The sequence below is a fragment of the Pithys albifrons genome, chromosome 6, assembly GCF_047495875.1.
Source record: "Pithys albifrons albifrons isolate INPA30051 chromosome 6, PitAlb_v1, whole genome shotgun sequence".
NCBI classification, from domain to species: Eukaryota; Metazoa; Chordata; class Aves; order Passeriformes; family Thamnophilidae; genus Pithys; species Pithys albifrons.
This window is the reverse complement of record NC_092463.1, coordinates 35448343-35470060: the sequence shown is the minus strand read 5'-3', so window position 1 is coordinate 35470060 and position 21718 is coordinate 35448343. Positions and strand designations below refer to the sequence as shown.

At 48.3% G+C, this 21718-nt stretch overlaps 1 protein-coding gene across 1 annotated transcript; it reads left to right on the top strand.

Annotated features, from left to right (window-relative positions):
* Nucleotides 1-12181: 12181 nt before the first annotated feature.
* Nucleotides 12182-17925, top strand: CCDC177 (coiled-coil domain containing 177). The gene is made up of 2 exons (XM_071558183.1): nt 12182-12379; nt 13027-17925. The coding sequence occupies exon 2, from the start codon at nt 13035-13037 to the stop codon at nt 14931-14933; it is 1899 nt and encodes a 632-aa protein (XP_071414284.1). The 5' UTR covers nt 12182-12379; nt 13027-13034; the 3' UTR covers nt 14934-17925.
* The last annotated feature ends 3793 nt before the right edge of the window (nt 17926-21718 follow it).

The following is a 21718-nucleotide window of genomic DNA, read 5'->3' as shown; positions in this document are numbered from 1 at the left end:
GCCGGGCTCCGCCCCACGCCGCCGGCCCGAGCGCTCGGGGCGGGGCCGCCCTTAAAGGAGCCGCGCAGAGCTGCCGGGGCGCTGAGGGGCGGGACCGGGACCGGGACCGGGACCGGGACCGGGACCGGGACCGGGACCGGGACCGGGACCGGGACAGCGCTAGCGCTGTGTGCGATCGCCGCCGTGTGTGCCGTCGCCGCCGGGTGTACGATCGCCGCCGTGTGTGCCATGGCCGTGTGCCGCCACCGGCGGCGATTGACGAGCCGCAGCTAAGCAGAGCAAGCCCCGACGCAAGGAGCAACAGCCGCCGCTGGAGGCCGGCGGGAACGCTGCGAACCCCCTCTCCGCTGGGCGTCGCGGCGTGTGGCCGCAGGCACACGTGGCGCTCGCTGCCGGCCTCGCACCGGGAACAGCAGCTGTGAGCGGAGCTGGAGCCCTCTCCGGGCTTGTGCTGGAGCAGGAGCGGCTCCGCAGCAGCAGGGAGAGCGGCGCTGCACAGCCCGGGACGTTTCCTTGCGCTGTCACTCCCCGGTGCCTGTGCCGTGCCGCGCCGCGCAGCGGAGCTCGGGCAGCGGAGAGGTGCGGCCGTGGGCGCGCTGCTGCAGACACACCACGGAGCAAGCCACGCTGATGCTCCTGCAGCAGGCACCCACCTCCCAGCTTACCTGGTGGTAAAGTCTTCGTGTCCCCACCCGGCTGGCCCCCGCTGGTGGCAGGCCTGGGGGAGCACGATCCACAGCTGGCTCCGTCCTGCTGTGCAGCACCAGCAGGGCAGGTTGTTGGCTGCAAGGTCTAAGGCTGAGCTGTGGCAGGAGGTTGCACACTCACAGGGGTTTAGTGTGCACAGATGTACGGGGATGTTCTACACCTTCTTGCCATCTCCTCTGTTCATCATATATTTACAGAGTCGAGAAGGATTCATTGCTTTGCTTTCTTTTCTATTCCTTGAACTAACACCTTCCATATTGCAACTATCATTATTCCTATTTTACTGGGGAGAGTGAGCTGTTCTCCCTCTTATATGGGGAAGGAAGCACATGTAACTCTACTGGAGAGGTGGAGGGAAGTTTACTTTTCATATTTTTCTGCAATAGCACAGTGATCATTCATAGTAAAATCCCATAATAGGTTATGACTTACCAATGTCTTACCATCACTTGATTGAATGTAGGAGATGAATATGGTACATCACAAAACATTCCCTATAAATACTCCCCTTGTAAGCACTTCAAAACCAAAAAGCAGGAAAAAAACTACATCATCATCCGGAAAACATGCCTGAAGGCAGGAAGGAAGAGAGTGGGAGCTAGAGCTGCACACAAACCTGCTGATTCACACAGCTGCTCTTTTTGTGAAATCTCGGATGCAGGCCAGTATTTTCACTCTCTTCCTTCCACCTTTGCATTTTGCTGTGGTTTGACCAGTTAGTGCAGCTGTTCTGGACCTGGACGAAAAATTCAAAAACCTTCATAACTCTCAAAGAAAAGAGCTGTGAGGAGACTGCCACGCAGCTCCCTCTGCTCATGGCATCCTTTTTGGGGGTTTTTCCTCCCTCCTTTTCCCTTGGGGGGGGGGGGGAGGAGAAATTACCTCTCTGTGCTGGGCAGTTGGCATTTTGCCAGTTCAACCTAACACAATACAAAAAGGTGCAACTCCTGGCAAACTCTCACTGAAATGCCATCTCACTGGGGGCTGCTTTGTCACATTTTTGGGTTCAGGCAGCTAATGTTTTTAAACATTTAGAAGTTTAATTTATCTACTATGTTTCCTCATTCATACATGTTTCTCTTTATAACTGCATCGAGCCATAATTAACATGTTGTGCTCCTCAGATACGCTGTGATGGCACCTGGTTTTTTGTTTATTGCAGATTCACAAAAATCAGCATTTACAGACTATCCAAAGTATCACACACACATTAACTAATGCCTTTTACTTTGTATTTGCCATACTGCATCAGACCACCAATGTCTAATCCAACATTGTTTTTCTAGCAATAGCCAGTCATCGATGCTTCAGAGAAGTAAATGCCACTGACTGCCCTCAAAAAAGTTACATCCCTCTTCCAGCCCAGTGCTTGTGACCTACTGATTCCATTCTTGTCAGGCTCCAGGTTCTGGCCAGTGAGGTGAAGCATTTTCCCTTTATGACACATGTCAACAAGGGAAGATCGGAAGCTGCCATCATCAGAGTACCTCTCCCCAAGGCACAAAACTTCAAGTCTCAGCTCGGGTATTTTGACACAATTTTCCTGATGTTCACTTTCAGGTTGCTTGAATAGAAATTAGAAGAAATAATTCATTGAAACATTTCATTTTGGGCAGTAGAAGAGGCTGGGCTGGAGAATACGTTTTACAGCTATATAAAGAATCTTTCATAGTTTTGTAATTTCACACTGTTCTACACGCCTTGATAGACCCCACAGGGAGAGTTTCTGCCCTCCAGATCCAGACCTGCCACTGGATTATTCAGATAAAAGAAACATATTTGAATTCCAGACATGAAATTCTTACCATGTCCTTCAAACTGCTGGAAGCCCATCACATCCTGTGAAAACAAATAGTACTTTTCAGCCTCCTATATATGCCTGACCATCGCTTCCATCCCATGATGGACTTCAGAAGTTATTGATGTCTGTTCAGGTGCCACATTTAACATGACTCCAGTTTAAAGGCAATTTCACTTCCGAGAGAAGCCATAGGTAAAATATGATTCCTGATGGTAGTGCTCAGCTGGAAAAGGTCTCATGACAGCCTAAGCACTATCAGAGGAGAAAAAAACATAGCCTAAGAGATAATGTTACCTCAGGCTGTCACACAATCCACCCTTGGCCATGAGCCCTGTCAATGTTACCATCCTGTGTGACATCCTCCTGTCCAGCACTATGTGTTCCTGCAGACAAGGAGGGAGCGCTGTACCTGTTCCATGCCATTTGATCCCTCCTCCACATTGCTGCTCAGCCGGCAAACCAAAAGACTGAGACAGTCTCACTTGAAGGACAAGCTCCCAGAGACCCTTCAGCTCCCAGCTCAGCCACCAAAGACTTTTTGGCTTCAGAGGACTCTCTCACAAACCTTTTCTTCTCAGGGAGACAGTTCTTACTGTTCAGATGCAGGGGAGCTACTCACATTTGACTGCTTCCATCAACGCCACCCCACCCCTGCTCCAGGCCACCCCTCCTCAGGCCCCATACAGATTCCACTGGGAAAGCAGGTAGCTTCAAACCAGAGGTGTGAATCACACCAGAACAGGTGGCATCACACCAGAGATGGCTTTGGTTCCTCAGAGTTGGCAGCATGTCAGGTGTGACTTTAGCAAACAACATTTCCCACATGCGTGTAGGTAACAGCCATGCACACTCTTGCTCCTTTTCCTTCTTGCTGGTAACACCTCTGTGACCTATTCATTGGCAACTTGTTAGAAATGGGATTTATGCAGGAATAAATCAGTTTTCAAGTGCTTCTGAAACCCACATAGCCCATTAGCCTCCTGCAGAATTTACCTCTCCTGTTTTGCTTTGGTTTTTTCCCATTTCCTTCCACACACAACTCCTGTTCTGCTAGCCCTTGGTTACACTTCCAGGATCATACACTGGAACATATGTACCTTTTTTGTATTTAGCAGGGCATCATTCATTTATTAGTATTCAGAGCAGATGTAAATAGAGCAACTCATCTCCAAAAGAGTACTGAAGCAACATGGGAAAAACAACAACAAAAGAGAAAACTTGGCACACCATCCACTCTCCTACCTTGCTGAGGCACTCAAATTTATAGGCTGCTGATGAAGGACAGGTAAGGCTAAACCACACTATAAGCATCATTCTTGCCATGATTTTTCGCTTCTCAGAGTACTGCAAATATTCACTGTACTAAGAGATTTTTCCTTTCTGTGACTTGAAATGCAACATGCCGTTGTGGAGCAGCTGCCAGGGCTTGCCATGCCATCATGGGAGACAAAAGACTCAACTCACAGCCTGGAATTTATAGCGATTTGGGGCTTGAAGCTGTACAACATTTGTTCTGTACACACAGGCTTGTACCAGAGAAGCTCAAAAAAATCATCTCCTGGAAACTACCCAGAGCTTTTCTCTCTGAGGGAAAGAAATGAGGCCTTAATTAATTTTCTTTCAAATACAGCAAATTGACTTCTGCTCCAGTTGTGCTAGTTTCAAGCCACACAGCACAATGGTATTAATTCCACTTCACTTAAGGGCTAAATGTTCAGAGCAAGGAAAAGGGAGTTTTCTGTAGGTCTTGCTCATGTTGAAGTCAACAACAAAACCACCGTGGTTTTCACAGGAGTGGCTTCTTCAGAGTCTGCATTTCTGAGGTTGACTGTGACATGCACCTGGGTTAGCACAACAAAATGAAGGATATGTAAAAGGCACTGGTTGGGCAAGGTGCCTGGTGCTTTGCATATTTTTAAAGGTCTGACACATCCTGCCTCAAATTTCATTTTACAGGCGCAAAGATAGAAGCACTATTAGCGTTCTGTCCTAAGGCTAGCTACTGGTTCACTGATCATCCTAACTAGTCCTGCTGTCTCAAACTTAATCTTTCTTAACACCAGAGTCTTGCCTGCAGGATTTCCCAATAATGGAATAACACCCAATGTTCTGGACAGGGTCTCCTCAGTACCTTGCAAACCACTGGTGTACTTCCTACCTCTAGAAGAGACACTTTGCTCAATAAACCAGAAGATCACATTTGCCTTATGATTTGCTTCATTTGGGTAGCTCAGAGCTGCCATACAATCAGCACCTACCCCATGTCCAAGAGAATTGCACCCAAATCGCAGCAGAACAATTTGCCTGGGCACAGTGATGCTGTGTAGCAGACATCCTGCATGGGTGTCTCACCATGATGTTCCTCAGAGCCACAGACCTGTACTAGCACCATCTCATGAATCTCATCCCTATGCTGTGCTAAAATACAGGAGAGTTGGAAGGAAAAAATTGTACAAGAAAGCCCAAATCACTAAGTCCAGTAAGACTGTTAGTTCAAGCAGACAAACTGCAGGATATGACCTACATACACATATATAAGAAATACCAATTCTGCAAAACCATTATGGGAAACTATGCATTGCGCGGCCTTTAGTACATTCAATGATACAGTAGCTGCACATTGCCTATGTGCTACAGTAAAGAGGTACAGGGGACCCCCTCTTGCTTGTCTGTGGGATTCTGTTTCAGAGACGATGAAGGATGAGATTTCTTTCACCACAAAATCCTGTGATTAATTTAAATTACCTTCCAATAATCTTGAGATCCTCCTGCTGCCAAGTTTATCCAATACATTTAACACAGAGCTTCACTATCACATTGGCTATGCATTGCTTAGGGAGGGTGCTATTATTCCTCTTCACAGATGGAAGTGGGAGGCACAGATCCCATAGAAATCCATTTGTACCATTTATGTACTAAAAAAGTGACAGAGCAAAGAACTGAAACTGTTCCTGTCTAACATTGATTGTACTCAACCCTTCTTTCTCTCCAACAAAACATCATTTTCCAGGATTTCCTGAAAAGCAGCTCAATTTACTCTCAGCTTCTTCTCTGTCAATTCTGAACATCAAATTAAGAAAGTCAGGCATCTCTTAACTTATTCTTCAAAACGAAGGCATCTGTAGAATTCTTTCTGTTACACAGCAGGTTTTTGTTACAGGGCATTTATTAACTTCTTGGATTCCCATCTGTTCTTTCCACATGATTTTACATTGTTTGGCTACATACAGTGACTCTGTACATGTGAAGGAAGCAGCAAAAATTCATTTTCTTTTCTTTATGTAAAACTCAGCCCTTTCAGGTTGCAAAGCTGGGTATTAAAACTACTGTCTGCTGACTTTCATATTTTCTGAGGCAACATCTGGCATAAAAACTGATTGCAAATATGATCAGAGTTAGGAAGATTTTCTTCCAGCTGGCTTTATTCCCAGATATCAGCCCAATGGAGAAGAAAAATCTATTTGGCAGGGTCTCCAATTGCAGTCTCTCATTCTTCAGGTAGAACAGTTTCCACTCCTGGAAAGGTTTTGTTGACATGGGGTTCAGATGATGGAATCTGAACTGCACTGGAACTGATATGGCCTCTGGGGTTCCGGACAGATGCTTTCTGATGCCCAAGGAATTCAGAATCTCAGCGCATGCTGTAGAAGAGTAATAGAGTTTATCCCATCCAAAGTCTAGGTATAATTCAAGGAATCTGAATGTACTCCTATCATTATGGGTAGTAGGCTTCAGCTTCAGACATTCACCTATAATTAAGCAGAATTATTCATAAGGACCTTTGGCTGCAATTAAGGCAGAGTCAGTAGCTCAGGTTGCTAAATGGTGTTAAAACAGCAGGGGGAACTCAGTTCTGAGCAACCACCTCACTGGACCTAATGTGGGTGATTGATAGGATTCTGCCTGTGTGTGTTTGCTCTGCCTCCAAGAGTGGGATATTTGTCTTCCAGTTCTCCTGAATTCGGGAAGCAGGCAGGTTTAGCACCTCTCTGCCCGTCTCCTCAGGCCATAACAGACACCAACGAAGGCTCAGGGCAAAGCCCTTACATACCTCCTTTACACTCCTTAAGCATGAGTGTATGGATATGACAAAAGAAGGGTCCAACTTCCAACTCCTGACCCCTTTCTCATGCTCCCTGCTGCGCATCGCTCCCAGATGAGAGCAGAACCAAAAAACAAATCTCTTCCTTCGGTCTGCCCGCTTCTTGGCACAGCACCATCAGGCAAGACCAAGTACAATCTAGGAATAGAAAAGTATCTCATATTTAGAGCGGAACATTAAACACTGTATCCTAGAATACTATGTTCTGATGTGGCTTCTGGCAGGGGAAGGAGGAGTGAAGTTTCTAAAAATACCTAACTGATAAAGTCCAAGCTATGGTGAAGGTAGAAATCATACAAAAAGAGAAAGAATCTTATTATTCAGCTAATAAACACCTCGTACTAGTTAAAACTAAAGTAATTTAAAATCTTCAGTCTTAATCTGACAGTTTGCTCTTTTTGATTACACTTTGCATTTTACTTCCCCTGAAAAGCATCACCAGCAATGTCATATTTTTCACTATTCTTCAATAGCTTCATGTTGTGAGTTCCAGGCTGTGCTAGAATAAATACCACAGCTTGGAAACTGAAGCAGCATGCAAGACAGATCATTTGCTCAAAACCAACAGTTTTCAAGTAAATGAATGTAACATAATTGCATCTCAGCTTCAGCTTGAAAAAGTAACCAGCACTAGGATGTAAACTTCCTCTTGAGTTTACACTCAATGGCACGTGCTTATTAGAAACTACTCTGTGTCACTGCACTCATCATCATCATGGCCAGGCTTCACAAGGAAGATTTGGGAAGGGCTCTCCCCACGTGGGTGTGCCCTTCCAGCCTGTGCAGTGGATTTTTTAGGTGAGGCTCAGCCTGCGCAGAACTGGCCCCACCCTTTAACTCCTGAGGTTCAGCTGCCATGGCCAAGCGAGCTTGGACACTGACAGTGAAGTCCTCAGGACTAGAACCTACAGCCCCCAGTATTCCCAGGAGGTCTCCCATCCAAGTACTGACTGGGGCTGACCTTGCTTAGCACTGCACTATTCGTATATGGAAAGTAGCTCGTGGACATGTAGTTTGCAGTCCTGCATGAATCACTCCAGTGGTGTACTTTGAACTCTCATATAATAAAGACATCCTCATACTAATTTTAGGTATTTCTTAAGTTTGCTCTATGACCTTGGGACCAAATCTATCCTCCATGATTCACCATGTGCAAGGCCCCGTAACTCCCTCATAACCCTTGAACACTCTATTAAAAGCCAAGCCTGACCAGAAGAATTGAGTGCATCAGGTTCAACAGCCACATCTGGTGTTTGGTTTGGGCCAAATTATGCCAGTATTCTAATTCCTATGGAAATAACCAATGGCAACAGATTATCCCCAGAAGCAAATAAAATCTTTTCTCACATCTATACTTGTTTCCATGGAAATTTGCAGTGACAAGGTTTTTTCCCTCATTTTCTCTGCCAGCCCACCATAGTTTTTTTTCCCCAACATCCCTGATAACTGAATAGGTTTTCCCAAATACATAGACAACTGCAGAGGTGACAGACTTGCACAAAGCCAAGTAGAAAGCTGTTCAGCCTGACCCCAAGAGAGCATCCATGCAGCAACACTGCTGCCAGTCCTTAACATAGAAAGAGACAATACTCTGCAAATCCTTTCTACCAGGGACCAACAAAATATTTTCATTATTGAGGACTAACTGTTTTTGATGGGACAGTAAACAGCACACACTGTGGTGTCACCCAGCAAGATGAACACTAATAACTCACTGTCAGCACACTGACCTTAGACTCCGGCTTTATTTTAGAGTGAAGGATACAGTACTTGTAGTGCAAGTCTATTCCTAGTGGCTGTCAAACATTTTGCTTCTGGCAGTAGCCCTCTGCACTGCCCCTCACCATATGTCACCATCCCCAGCTACCTCCTCACATTCTGTCTTTCCTCTGCTTCGCTGCTCTGTGCATCTGCCCCAGCCAGAAGCTCCATTTCCCTAGAGACACATGAAGTGGCTGAGGCCCAGGCACAGATGACAACATTAAGCAGAGCCTCAGGGCTGTGAGCGGTAGGGACAGCGGCTCAGCTTTGGGCAGTTACTTTGAAGTTGCTCAGGGTGCTGTTCATTCACTGCACAGGAACAGCCTGGAAGGGGGCTCCAGAAGAGTGCCCATGACCCAGGGGAGGAGGAAAGCCTTGCTTGCATCTCCCTGGCAGGCAGTCTGTGGAAGGAGGAGGAAAGCAACCAACCACCCTGCTGCCCAAGGAGGAAGGGAAAGCCAGGCCATGCTAGAACTGCAGACAGAGAAGAAGCATAGACTGACAAAAAACAAAGACAAAGCATGAGAAATGTAAAAGGAACCAACACTGAAATCTCACAGACGAGAACTTTGGCTTTTGTCAGGTTGTTACACTGACACTGTGGCATGCTGAGTTTTGGACCTTGGCTGTCAAGCAAGCCCAGTGTGTAAAATCTCATCGAACTTTATGTTCAGCATTATCACAGGCTGCAAAGTCACTCAGGTGGATGGGCTGCAGGACTGTAAACAAAGCATTATGACATGTGACAAGTGGCTGTTCAGAGGGAAGGGACCAAGGGATATAATGGCAATAGGGATAAGTAAGACCTTAGACTGAGTGCATCATTAAAGTTTTAAACTATTGCTTAAACCATCTAGCTGACAGAAGAAAGTTGTGCTGAAGAGGCTCTGGTGTGTCCTCTGAGAGGCGCAGGAGCTGCACCTGGGCAGGGAAGGGACATGTTTGGGAAGATGCTTGGTGCCTGTACCCCAGCAGCAGCTAAGAAGAGAAGGACACTATGCCTGGGAGACACCAGCAAAAACTGTGTCAGAGGGCTCCTTACTCTCCTCTCCTCAGGACTTTCACTTTCCCACTATTCTCAGGGCACTGGAAGGTGCAGAAATATTCTGGAGCAAAACCAGGAAGAGTCCAAACAAGGCTAAGAGCTGGAGCAGCTACACAATAGCTAGGTCAGGGATCCTCCCAACAACGGTGTATACACAGCCTGAGACAGAGAGTAGAAATTGTAAATTATATGAAGGCAGGATTCAACATGGAAAAGAAAAAGCTATTTAGCAAGGAGGAAATAATTCACCAACTAATGTTCCTCTTGGCAGAGGGGAGAAGAGTTTTGGAAAGTCAAACTGTGCTGATCTAACCTTAGGGGAGGTAGAAAATTAGGGAACAGGACAGGAAAAGGTTAGAGAGGAGAAAGGCAACATATGGGCACCAGGACTGTGCACACAGCTCCTCTGCCAAGGCAGCACAGAGGTAAGTGCTGGGCAGGAACCCACTGCTCTGTTCAGGGCTGTGGCTACCGTGAGAGCCTGGCACACTGGGAGGAGATAAGAAAGGTGATAGCTCCTTGTGCAACTACAAGGGATGGATTTGTGATGTCAGTATGGGTTCCTTGTCTCTGAGAAGATATGGAAACACTTTACAAACATTTGTAAGGCATATGCCCATGCAGGAGGGAGTGCAAAGAATTTACTAGAGAGGATAAAACAGTGGCAAAACCAAAGCTGAAAGTAACTTACAAGATTTTACTCAAGAACTGTAGTAGGCTGTGAAATAGCTCTCACAAGGAGAGCAGGGAAGAATCCAGGTATGGGCAGTTTTTAAGCTGGGTGGGAAGAAAGTAGTTAGTACATGAGCATGAAAGGCATACGGAACAATTTGCTGAAGCGATAAAAATATTTCTACATGCACAATCTGTAGTCCCAATTTTCCACTGCCCTGCATTTCCTGCTATCATTAGCAGTGATGCAAAGTAGGAAAATATCTATTAAAGCAGGAGTGTAACTTTATCGTACTGTTGAACCTGAGCATGTAGCTTTCTAGACAGTTGTAGCCAACAGAGAATTAGGTTTTATAATTGTGTGGGAAAATGATTCAGTAGCAGTGATCCTCCTCAACTCATCCATTCATATCCTCCTGCCCCAGTCCAAATCTCCTTTAGCCTTGATGAAGTCGGGATATGATTCCATGTTTGGATAGTGTGTGTTAACGTTTCTTAAAGTCACATCCAGATGCTTTTAACAATCTGATTTTAATCCCTTTTTAATTGCATTTGGGAGACCACTAATGAGGCTCCCAAAGATTCACAAGGAAACCTGCAAAGATCAAGGCCCAAATACAGTCCCAGTGAAGGCTGAAATAGCAACTTGCCAAAACCTCAGACAAGCCCACATCTTACCTGGCATGTATGCTTACCAGCCTAATATTTTCCAGGAGAAAGGAGCACAGCCATGGCTTGACAGCTACACTGTACAGCAAGTATGAATGGTTAGCCCCATCAGACAGCAAACTGGGCTCTTCAGACAGCAGAGAGCTGTTTCTGGACTGATGATTTTTTGCATAACTGATTACCAAGCTTTATAACTGTCCCCTGCAGACTATCATGGAGATGAATGAATGGGATCAGACTATTCAATATAGTTTATTGGTGGAGTTTCCCCACTCGCTGTGGATGCATCATTACTCTGTGCATTCATCAGCATGGGGATGAGCATGATTCAAAGTCTTTGCCTGTACAATATGAAACCACAACCAACCTTCAGCTCCTCAGCTTTATTCCAAGAACTCCCCAGGCCTTTTTTGTGTCCTTATGTCCCTCCGTATCCTTGTCCTGGGCCATCCTGGAAGTCCTTTGGTGAATGCCATGTTCTTCCTTAATAAAGTAAAGCATATTAAGCTGCACCTGTAGAAGTTAAATGAGAAAAACCTTTGAATTCATAACACAGTGGCTAATGGTATGTTGACTACTGCTGTCCTCCGCCTGACAAAATCAGAGCTGCTCCACTATGTGGCACAGAGGCTCTGCAGCTTCACAAGCAGTGATGAACCTCTTTTTGCTAAATGATATTTCCAGAGCAGAGCATTTCTCAACTTCACTGAGGCTGTTGAGTCCAGGATCTGTGTAGAAATAGGGGACATGTCAAAGTAATTGCAAGCACCATGTTCAAAGTGGGTACCCAAAAAGGTGTACTGTATTACCTGACACATCCTTGGATCATGCAATACGTTGTATTTGCACTATAGGGAATAGGGTTTCATGGCTGGAAACTGCTTTGAACTGAAATCTGAGAGTTGTACCATTCCTTTCCAGCTCTGGCATGAATTCCCTAGGTGATCCAAGGCAGGCACCTTCATCTCCCTGAAGCTCAGTTTGCCATCTGTAAAACTGGGTTAGCGTCCCCTCTTCCTTCTTACACCACTTTTATCCTTGTCTATATTAACGGTAAATAAAGATGGGCTTGTTTGTGTGCCGGTACAGTGCAAAACAGAGAGCACGACCGTGAAAGTGCCGATTCTACGGGGAAGGCCTGCAAGAAAAGATGCGCGCTCGAAGGGGCAGGTGCAGGGCAGGACGCACGGATGGAAGGATGCGCACACGGGGAGGGGGGATGCCTGCAGGGAGTGACACAAGCGAGGCGGGCCGGGCACTTGCCCGCCACCCGCGCCGCGCCCGCTGCAGCAGCGCCCGGCTCGGCCCCTCGCGGCGGGGGGAGGGGGGCGGCCCCCCTGCCCGGCCGCAGCTCTGCCCCCGGCCCAGCCCGGCCCGCCGCGGGGCTGCGGGGCGGGTTTCCCCCGCGCCCGCCTCTGCCCGCCCCCCGCGCGGGGCCGCAGCGGGCAGCGCGGGGCGCCGCAGCCTGCGGGCGGCCGCCGTGCCGCTACCGCCGCCGCCCCGCAGCTGGGGGCGCCGCGCGGGGCCCGGGGTGCCATGGAGGAGCCGCCGCCGCCGCCCGCCTGATCCCCGAGGCCGCCGGCACCGAGACAAAGCGCGGGGCTGCGGCCGCGCCCGCCCGGTGAGTGCCGCGGGCTGCCGGGGAGGGCGGGGGGCTCTGTCTTGCGCCGCGGACACCGGCCGGGGGGAGGTCCCTGTCCCGCAGACAGCCCTGCCTAACATCCCTGAGAACCCCCTTCCTCATTCACGCCCAGACACCCCCGTCTGCCGCTCCGCCAAGCCCAGCGCACCGCAAGCATCCTTGTTCAGAGCCCGGCCACCCTCAGCCCAAACAGTGCTCCTGATCCAGACAAACGCAGTGCACCCCCAACACCCTGATTCTTTGCCGAACGAGCCCGCGACCATTGTCCAAACCTGCCGCAGGGACTGTGAACGCCTCCCACATCACCCCAAACACCCCCGTCACCCCAAACGCCCCCGCGGACTCCGCTGTGCACAGCCCGCCCCTGCCACAGCCTCCCCCCTCTGCCCCCGTGCCCCGCAGGCAGGCACTCCCACCACGCCTCAGCCTGCCCAAAGCGCAGCTCCCCGCGCCGGACACTGCCCCGCCGCGCCCGACACCTCTCGCAACCTGCCGCCTCCCTGCACAGACACAGCCCAGCCCGAGCAGACCCCACGCCCCCTTCCCGCCGCTCCTCGCCCCTGCCCGGGTACACAAAGGGGTCCGTGCGCCCGCCCGCTCACCCGCCGTCGCTCTCTGCCCCGCAGGCCGAGCCATGGTGGAGCCGCCGGCCGAGCCTCCCCCGCAGCCCTGCCCGGCGCCCGGGGGGGCGGTGGGGGGAGAGCCGGCCCGTCCCGGAGAGCAGTCGCCGCTGCTGCACCTGGACCTGTACAACTTTGACTGCGCGGCGGCGGAGGGCAGCCGGTACGTGCTGACCAGCCCGCGGTCGCTGGAGGCCTGCGCCCGTTGTGCCGTGCGGCCCGTGGAGCTGCTGCCGCGGGCGCTGGGGGACCTGCTGCGGGAGGCGCCTGGGCGCTCCATGCGGGTGGCCGCCGGCCTCTACGAGGCCTACGAGCGGGAGCGCCGCCGCAAGCTGCAGCAGTGCCGGGAGGAGCGGGAGAGGATTATCCGGGAGGAGAAGAGGCGGATCCTCGCGCCCCTCGGCAGCCTGCCGCCCTCGCCCGCTGCCCGCGTTGCCTCCCGCACTGCCGCCGCCGCCGGCGGGCCCCAGACCCATGGCGGGGGGAAGACCAGGGCGTCAAGGGGTGCCAAGGGCAAGAGCCACTCGCTGGACTCGCTGCAGAAGCGCCGTGAGGGCAGCTGGGGCAAGACCTCCTCCGAGTCGGGGGCCTCGTCCTCCTACAGCGGGGAGAGCTTGCGGGAGCGCGGGGGCAAGGTGAGAGGCGGCCGGGGCCGCGGGACAGCCGCTGCCAACGGGGCCTTGCTGGGGCGCAGCTTCAGCCTGGGTGACCTCAGCCACTCACCACAGACTGCTCAGAGGGTCGAGAGGATCGTCAGAGAGGTGAAGAGGAAGAAGGGCCTCTCAGAGGTGCCTGAGAGGGACAAGAAGATTGCGGCACTGATGATTGCCAAGCACCAGGAGGCCAACATCCTGCGGGAGCAGCGGCAGGCGGCCCATCTTCAGTGGGACAGCCAGCGGCGCCTGGCTGAGCAGCGCAAGGAGCAGGAGGAGAAGGAGAAGCAGAGGGCCCTCCTGCAGGGTCAGCGGATGTGGGAGAGCCAAGTTGAGAAGCGTCGTGGGAGGCTGAACCAGGAGCAGGAGGAAGCTGCCCTGCTGAAGCAGAGGCAGCGCCTCTTGTGTGAGGAGAGGTGGCGGGAGCAAGCGGAGAAGCAAGAGCGGCTGCGGAGGGAGAGGCTGGAGAGAGCTGTCCAGGAGGACAAGCAGAAGAAGCTCCATCAAGAGCTCAACCTGAAGGCAAAGGAGGAGGTCAAGAAGGAGCACCAGGAGCGAGAGGAGCAGCTCCTGCAAGAGAAGCTGCTCACAGCTGCACAGAAGAGGCTGAAGAAGGAGGTGCAGCTGCAGAAAGAGAAGAGACTGCTCAACCAAGCAGAGAAGCTGAAGCATGAGGCCTTGCTCAAGGAACTGGCCAAACAAGAGGCAGAAGAGAAGGAAATGCTGAAGGCCTCCCTGAAGATGAGTTTGACAAAGGCTCAGGAGAACTATGAGCAGCTAGTGGAGAAGAGGAACCAGGAGCTGAGGGAAAAGGCCAAGCGTGAGGACATGCAGATCCAGAAAGCTAAACTGGCAGCAGAGAAGAAGGAAAGAGAACAGAAGGAGCACTTGGAGGCACTGGCTAGAGAGACAGAGAGAAAGCTCCAGCATGCTGCCCAGGTGGCCGAAGAGGCTGTTCAAGAAAAAGCCCGCAAGGTGGTCTTGAGTCGTCTGGAGAAAGAAAAAGTGCAAAAGATGAACAAGCAAAAGGTGGAACAGTATGAAGACTTACGTCGCAGGGAAATCCTCCTCTCTATAGAGAGAAAGCTGGAGAGAAGTGAGCAGATCTTCAAGGAGAAGAAGACTGTCTTAGAAAATGCCAGATCTGTCGCTCGGGCATCCTTCCATGTCCGGGAAAAGGTACGGGAGGAAACAAATACGCGCACCTTTGACAAGATGGCCTTCGAAGCAGAACTGCATGCTCACCTTAACAAGAAATGAAAGATCTTGTCCTGGATGAGTGGAGATAGACCACCAGTTGTCCATCATAATGCATCAGAAAGCTCCTCCACGTGAACAACATTTGAAAAACACCAACAACCAACATCCACCCTAATTTCTTATTTTGGGGGAGCAGGGTACCGCACAAAAACGTGGCAGCTATTTCACATAATGTTTTAAATATGCTTTTTTGTTCTGGGTGTGTTCTAAGGGTTGACCTCAGTCATCTCTCCAGAGGGGACGCAAGTTACTGTGTCCTCCATCCCACAAGCACACACGTTTTCTCAGAGAGCTGCAGAAGTCTGGTTGAAGCCTGTGAGCACTGATGGGTTTACGCCGGAGATGGCTACACTCTCCCGTTTGCAATGCAGACAACAGAGGCAACTGACTGCTAGAGCTGACTGCTGAGTAAGAACCAAAACCACGCAAGCTGATTCTGCCTTGAGCGATAGAGTGTTTGGTTTAAGTTATGGGACTGCATTTTCAAAGCTGCTGCACTCCCATGCTGAAGATGAGAAAGGCTTGAGTATGGAATTCCATATGCCCTGGGTGCCCCTCGCCCACTGCTGGTACCAAGTTAGAGAAAGCACAGATAAAGGCCATGTCAGTAGAAGTAGAGATGATCAGAGCTGGGCAGAAGCTGTTAGAAAGTACTCAAAAACAGAGTTTAATTTTTGCTGTTTGTAACTGTTGCCCTTCCCAGGTATTCTCATCTCTCCTTCTCCTTTTCAAGTTTCTCTTAAAACATATGTAGAATTCTATCTTTCAGAAAAAGGGGAGAAGGAGAGAAATTTGTGGGAAAGCTACAAACTGATGGGCACTCATGCAGCCCACTTGATCATTAAGATGTAAAAATGAATGAACCCGTGGAATCTGGGCTTGGGGGAAATAAGGGAATCACTTGTAATTGGAAATCTGCAAACAGATTGCATAGAGACATCACCCTCAGGAATTCTTAAAGTTCAAGGAGACCCTCAGCTCTTTATCCAATTTGCCCTGCCTTGAACAGGAGATTGGACCAGATGTCCTCCAGAGTTCCCTTCTTAACTTAGTGGTTCTATGAGCTGCATACAATGAGATGTTCACCCGGCTCTCATCATTGTCTACTGAGCAAAGGAGCATTTCTCTGTCCACTGGTGCTAACAGTCATCTTCTCATAAAGGGCACAAGAAAGAGTAGATGCAGAAAAAAGGTACATTACAAATTCTCTTAGATGAGGATCATGTCTTTTTTATAACTCTTAATACTGTTTAGGGGGAACTGAGTCCTCCTGCCATTAAATACACTGGGAATGTGAGAAACCTACCTATGCCCCATGCACAGCATTCAAGTAAGACAGTTCTTCTCCAGGTTTCCCCATTTAGTCTCTGCTGGTTTGGAGTTACAAGCACAAATCCAGCGCAGGCATTTTCTGCTGGTTTTTTTCTGACTCTGGGCAGCATCAACTCTCTGTTCCACCATCTGTGACACCGTGCTGGGTTGCTCTGGTGATGGCAGTCAGACCTGGAGTATGGAGGAGAAGCAGCAAGAACAGACAGAATCTTTTTTCCTTGTGGATGTCTCTTACGTACCACACAGTAGAAGAGAAAACCATGTGGAACAGACATGCAGTCCCTCATGCATAGATTGCTTACCAGAATTTCCCAGGAAATGACAGCAAGTCAAAACCTTCTTAGAAGGCTTTAAGGAAGGTGTTAAATGAACAGCAGCAACAAAAACAATAGACCAAGCGCACCCTAGTGCCCTGCAAGGCTGGAGACATTATACAAACCATGCTGAAAATGAAGCAAATAGGGGTTTGTGGGTTTTATTTCAATGGCAGTTCTCTTCTTTGAATCATGGTACAATTAGAGGTGTTAAGGGCAGGCAGCATGAAAGTAGGAATGAGGGCACGTGAGCAATATTTGCTTTGCCAGTCATTGGCTCACTGGGTAACCACAGGCAAGTCCTCAGGGGCCAGGCTTGCTCCTATTGATATAAATGGAAGCAGAGTTGGGCTCTTGGGGTTGCTGGGACTCTCAGGAAATAGTAACACTCAGCTTGGCAAAGTACTTCAAAGACATTGGACAAATGACGCTAACAAAGCACAAAGGTTGGTTTGTTTATTTATTTATTTATTTGAGTGGTTATTAAAGTAAAACAGCCCTTGATGAAAAGCACCAATTAACACCAAGATCTGGTATTTGTGGAAAGGACAGCTGCATTACTGTTTGCAGCAAGGAGTCTGTCCCCTCACCCTTGTCCTCAAAGGAGGTGTTTGAACAGTGAAACAAATCCTGCTGTAACCCTGGACAATGTCCTTAAAATGCCAGTCTTCTCCACATGTTGTCCATACCGCAGTGATCTATGTGTGCCCTTGTAGCTGCAAAAACCTAGAAAAGTGATGGCCAGTGGCCCAAATCTAGAGAGCACAAAACTTCCCTTTCTCCCTGGCAGCACTAGTGTTGGGATAAAACCTGCAGTGACTCCACCATGGCCAATGTTTTCTCCGGTTAGTAGCCTTTGGGGATGCAGTCAAAGCTGTCAGCATGGATGTGAGGGCTCTTGCTTCCTGTGTCATTGCACTGTGATTGAAGTTCACTGCTTGGTTCATTTAGAAGGAAAACAGGGAAAACTGGGAAATAGTGTAAAGAAGACAAAAGGTGATGGGTGAATGAGCAGACAGCCTCTAATTGGAACAGCATTTTTTCCCTAAAGGTCTGCTGCAATCTACATGAAGAATTTGCCCAAACCTTCCTCTGACGGGACATTTCCAGTGCAGACTGAGAACTTTCTGTAGCCGAGGAGACATGTCTTGGCCACTGACTGTAATTGCAGCTGGGTCCATTTCCTGCTGCTGACTGTTTGACACCTTGAGGCTACAGGTGAACGAATCAAAACAAACCTACCTGATGGTAATTGGATTGGCAAACTACTGTTCCTATACTGTGCAGTGTACAGCTCGAGTTTTGAATGTGAAATCTAAGAAAAAGTATTTTTTTTTCAAAAGACATTAATCTGTGTCTGGATATTTTTTACTTCTGTGCCAGTTTCAGTCTAGAGTCCAAGCAGGTCAGTGGAGTTCTTGAGTTTAAAATTGCAGCTTGGAAAATTTAAGTCAGAAGGTTGGATGGAGGAATGAGAGGTATTTCTTGGGTCTGCTTATTCTTCCATTTATTTGAGAAGGAGTTTTACTGCTGGATTTCTGAAGGAGCAGAAATTAAACCCTGGGACACCTGCAAGAAGTATGGCCCTTTTCGACAAGGCTTATTTGGTGGATTTGCTATTGAGCTACAAACTAGGGAGAACTAAGAATCAAAGCAAGTGACATGTTATCTCACAGCTCAAAAGTAGATTGGTGCTTATTTAGAGCAGTAAATTTCTGTGACTGGTAACACATCTTAGATCCAGGAACCATCAAACTCCTAGGTTTCAGTTCTTAACTTCTCAGTTTTCAATTCCTAAACAGTTGGAGTCTAGTGCCAGTTTCATATTGGATCCCATAGATTTAATGGGATCACCCCAAATCTGAAGCCAGTGCCACTAAACATTCAGTTCCAATGCAAAACACTGACATGTAGATGCAGCTCTAACAACACTTGAAAGCCACTGCACTGCTTACTGCTGCCCATTGACTAGGACTACTACTTGAAGTGACCTGCTAGCAGCCACTCAGAATGTTTACAGGGTTTCTGAAGTCCTTGTATTTTTCAGGCAAAACTCCCATTACTCTGTACTAATGTTTTGCATAGTGAGGCAACATGATCAAGCACACAGTGTCAGAAGAGTCTGTCACACTGGTACCTACAGCAGAATAGGCATGTATTTTTGGATGCCCCAGAACAGTGCAGCCTGGACTCCTTGGGCAGCTGCCCTGTGAGTCTCACTTCAGTGAAACAGAGGCTGCAGAATGAATTCATCTTGTATTACACATCAGAGAACTCACACATGGGAGAGAAGCATTGACTAAAGAGCTGTTTCTTTGGCCTGAGCTCTGGGTGAGTTTTGGAACACAATGGAGCACATCTTGCGTGTTCACAAACTATCCTGCAGCTGGGCTAAAACTGGAGCCCTTTAGTGCCAGAGAGAGTGCCAACAATCTCATCTACATGCCTCCTCTTCACACAAAATGCATTACTAAAACATGATCTTTCTGACGGTGTTGAATTTTGCACCAACATTCAAAAGCTATTAGGAAAAGCAGCTGCACCACCACTAGTTAGTATTTTACAATGTAATTTTTAAGCCAGTTTATAATAAGTTCTTTCACCTCATGCATAAGAGGGATGTGAAGATTAGATTTCTCTCCTTGTTTACCTGCTATGTTTGTCTTATGATGCTTATGGAGCTCCAGCCTCATTCTGTGCTAAAATTTCTCCTGATGCCCAGGGAGTTCACTACACAAATACTGAATATGCGGTGCACGCAGTTTTGGAAGGGGACTTAGTTTGGTAGGCATGTCTTTATTAAGCCAACCCTGAACAGGGAGACGTAGAAAACACAGAATTTACAATACAAAGTCCATCAACCACTAATTTTCCGAAAGTTCTGCTAAGATCAGCCCCAGAGGCACCTCTGCTAGCTGTCATCAGGAAAGCGATTTCTTTGAGGAAGTGACGTCCTCTGCTCTCTTACTGGCCTCAGAGAGAGCCAGGCTGATCGCATCCTACCTGCAGACAGCTTCTCGTCGCTTCAGTTATGTTGAAGAAAGATTTGCTTTTGGCTGTGGGTGTTCTTCCTCTGCTGGTAAAGACAAAAATGTAGTAGTTGAAATGCCATTTTGAAAGTGGTTTGTTGGTTTGGTTTTTTGTTTTGTTTTAAAGTAGATGCAGGGAGAGTAGATGCAAGGTCTAGTGTTTTACTGAGTCAAAGTCCTAGGGAATTAGGTTTGTTAGGATAGTAGTAAAAAAAGGCTGTCATGGGCAAAGAAGAGGACTTAGCCCAGTCCTTCTGGAAATCAGCCCCATGCCATTTAATCTGCAGTGCAGTACAGGCATGTTCTAGTGTGAGCCGACAGAGCCCTAATAGAACTGCCTTTGGGAGAGCAGCCCCACAAGTCCTTGGCAATCGAGTGCCATCCATATAAAGAGTCAGTACTGAGGCACGGTAAGAAAATCATAATGCTTCTGCTTCTATGCAGGTGGCAGCTCTGCCCTTATTTTGCTGAGGTATTACCAGGTGATGTTTTGAAGAGAAAACACTGAGAAGAATCAAAAATGCAAAATTCTTCCACACAAGGTAACTGAAAACACATCCTCCATTTATGGAGAGCAACCGGCACTCAGGGGATACCAGTCTTCAGAGCCTTCATAATGGAATAGGCCCCAAATCCCACATGGCTCTTAAAGATACGCCATGAAAAAATTCAGTTCTAGGCCTGACTTCTTTGTCCTTAGACCGTTCTTTGAGCATGGCTCTTTGCTGGAGGCTCATGAGCTGTTATCGTCAGATTCTAGTCTGAAAAGACCCCAGTCATTCTCTGCAACTCTGCACTCATTTCCTTAGTCCCTGCTGTTCAGCAAGAAATCCTCTGCATTACAGAACCACTCTGACAGTAAGAATTATCCTGTATTACAAAACCAAACTGCCAGTGCTGTTTTGTTCTTATGTGATTTACACAGCTCCCTGCATCTAATCTCAGGACCTGGCTGTGAGGTAAACTAGTTATTGCTCCCAGCCTAAGTACAAGCAAACTGAAGCAGAAAGAACTGATGTGACTTGCCTCAGGCTGTGCTGGCCTCCCTGGTCTAGCTGGAGCTCTCATTCAAGTCTCCCTAATCCCCATGCAGCACTCTAATTAACCTCTCCTGGTTGCAGTGGAGGCCTCTGTGCCCCTGCTGTGGCAGCTCCTCTGGCTCCTGCTTTGCAGCTGGAGGATGAAAGTTTTAAGCCACCAGCTGCCAGTGCTGGACATTGTCCCCAAACAGGGGGGCCTGAATGTGAGATAAGGCTGCACTGGGAGCCTGGGACAGAAGCAGGGTGAGAAGAAATTACATTAGCAGAAATGGGTAGGAACTACAGATGGAAATGTTAAATGAAAGAGTAGTCATGGACTGAGTATCCTTATACCATCCTGGATAGCTAGAATCACATCTCTAAGTATGACAGCATACAATAACACTTTCAGCACATTAAACTTACAGGGCCCAGTTCATCCCATTAGTTACCTCTCTAGGGCCAGCAGAGTTGTTCCAGGAATAAATACAACCTTTTATTATTTATGCAAATCACAGTGGCTTGGGATAGCTTATGCTTCCAAAAGCTTGGTGGAAATTTCCCCCTGCCTGAACAGTACCCAGGCGATGGAACGGGGAGGGTCATGTATCAGCTGATAGTTTTAGACTGGGTGACAAATTTGTCAATACCCTGGTGCTGGACGCTGCATTTCTGGGTGTTTACAAAGCAATGTCTGCTTTAGCAGCTCAGTGCAGCTGAGGGCAAGAGCAGCTGGCACAGAAGTACCTTGTCAGACAGCAAACTGAACAGTGGGGAGTGGGAGATTTTTCTCTGTTGGGTATTACTGGGAATGTTTTGGTTTGTAAGAAAGTGATAGGATAATTGCTTCTCTTTTTTAATCACCTCCAAAATCGGCTGTTCTATTTTTGACAATTATTTAATGATTTATAAGAGATGGGAAAATAAATGAGGAAGGGAGCTCAAAACAAAAATGTGTAGGTAAAGCAAAAAGGCATTTTCCTTTTCCTCCTGAAAAAAACCCGTGAGCCTTATGCCAGCAGGTGAGGGTTTTGTTAAGTGCCAAGTTGCATACAATTTCTTAGAGCCTGGTAGGGGGGGCTCTCTGTTCA

Coding starts and splice junctions, on each gene's coding strand:
- CCDC177 (XM_071558183.1), top strand. CDS start 13,035: ATGGTGGAGCCGCCGGCCGAGCCTCCCCCGCAGCCCTGCCCGGCGCCC.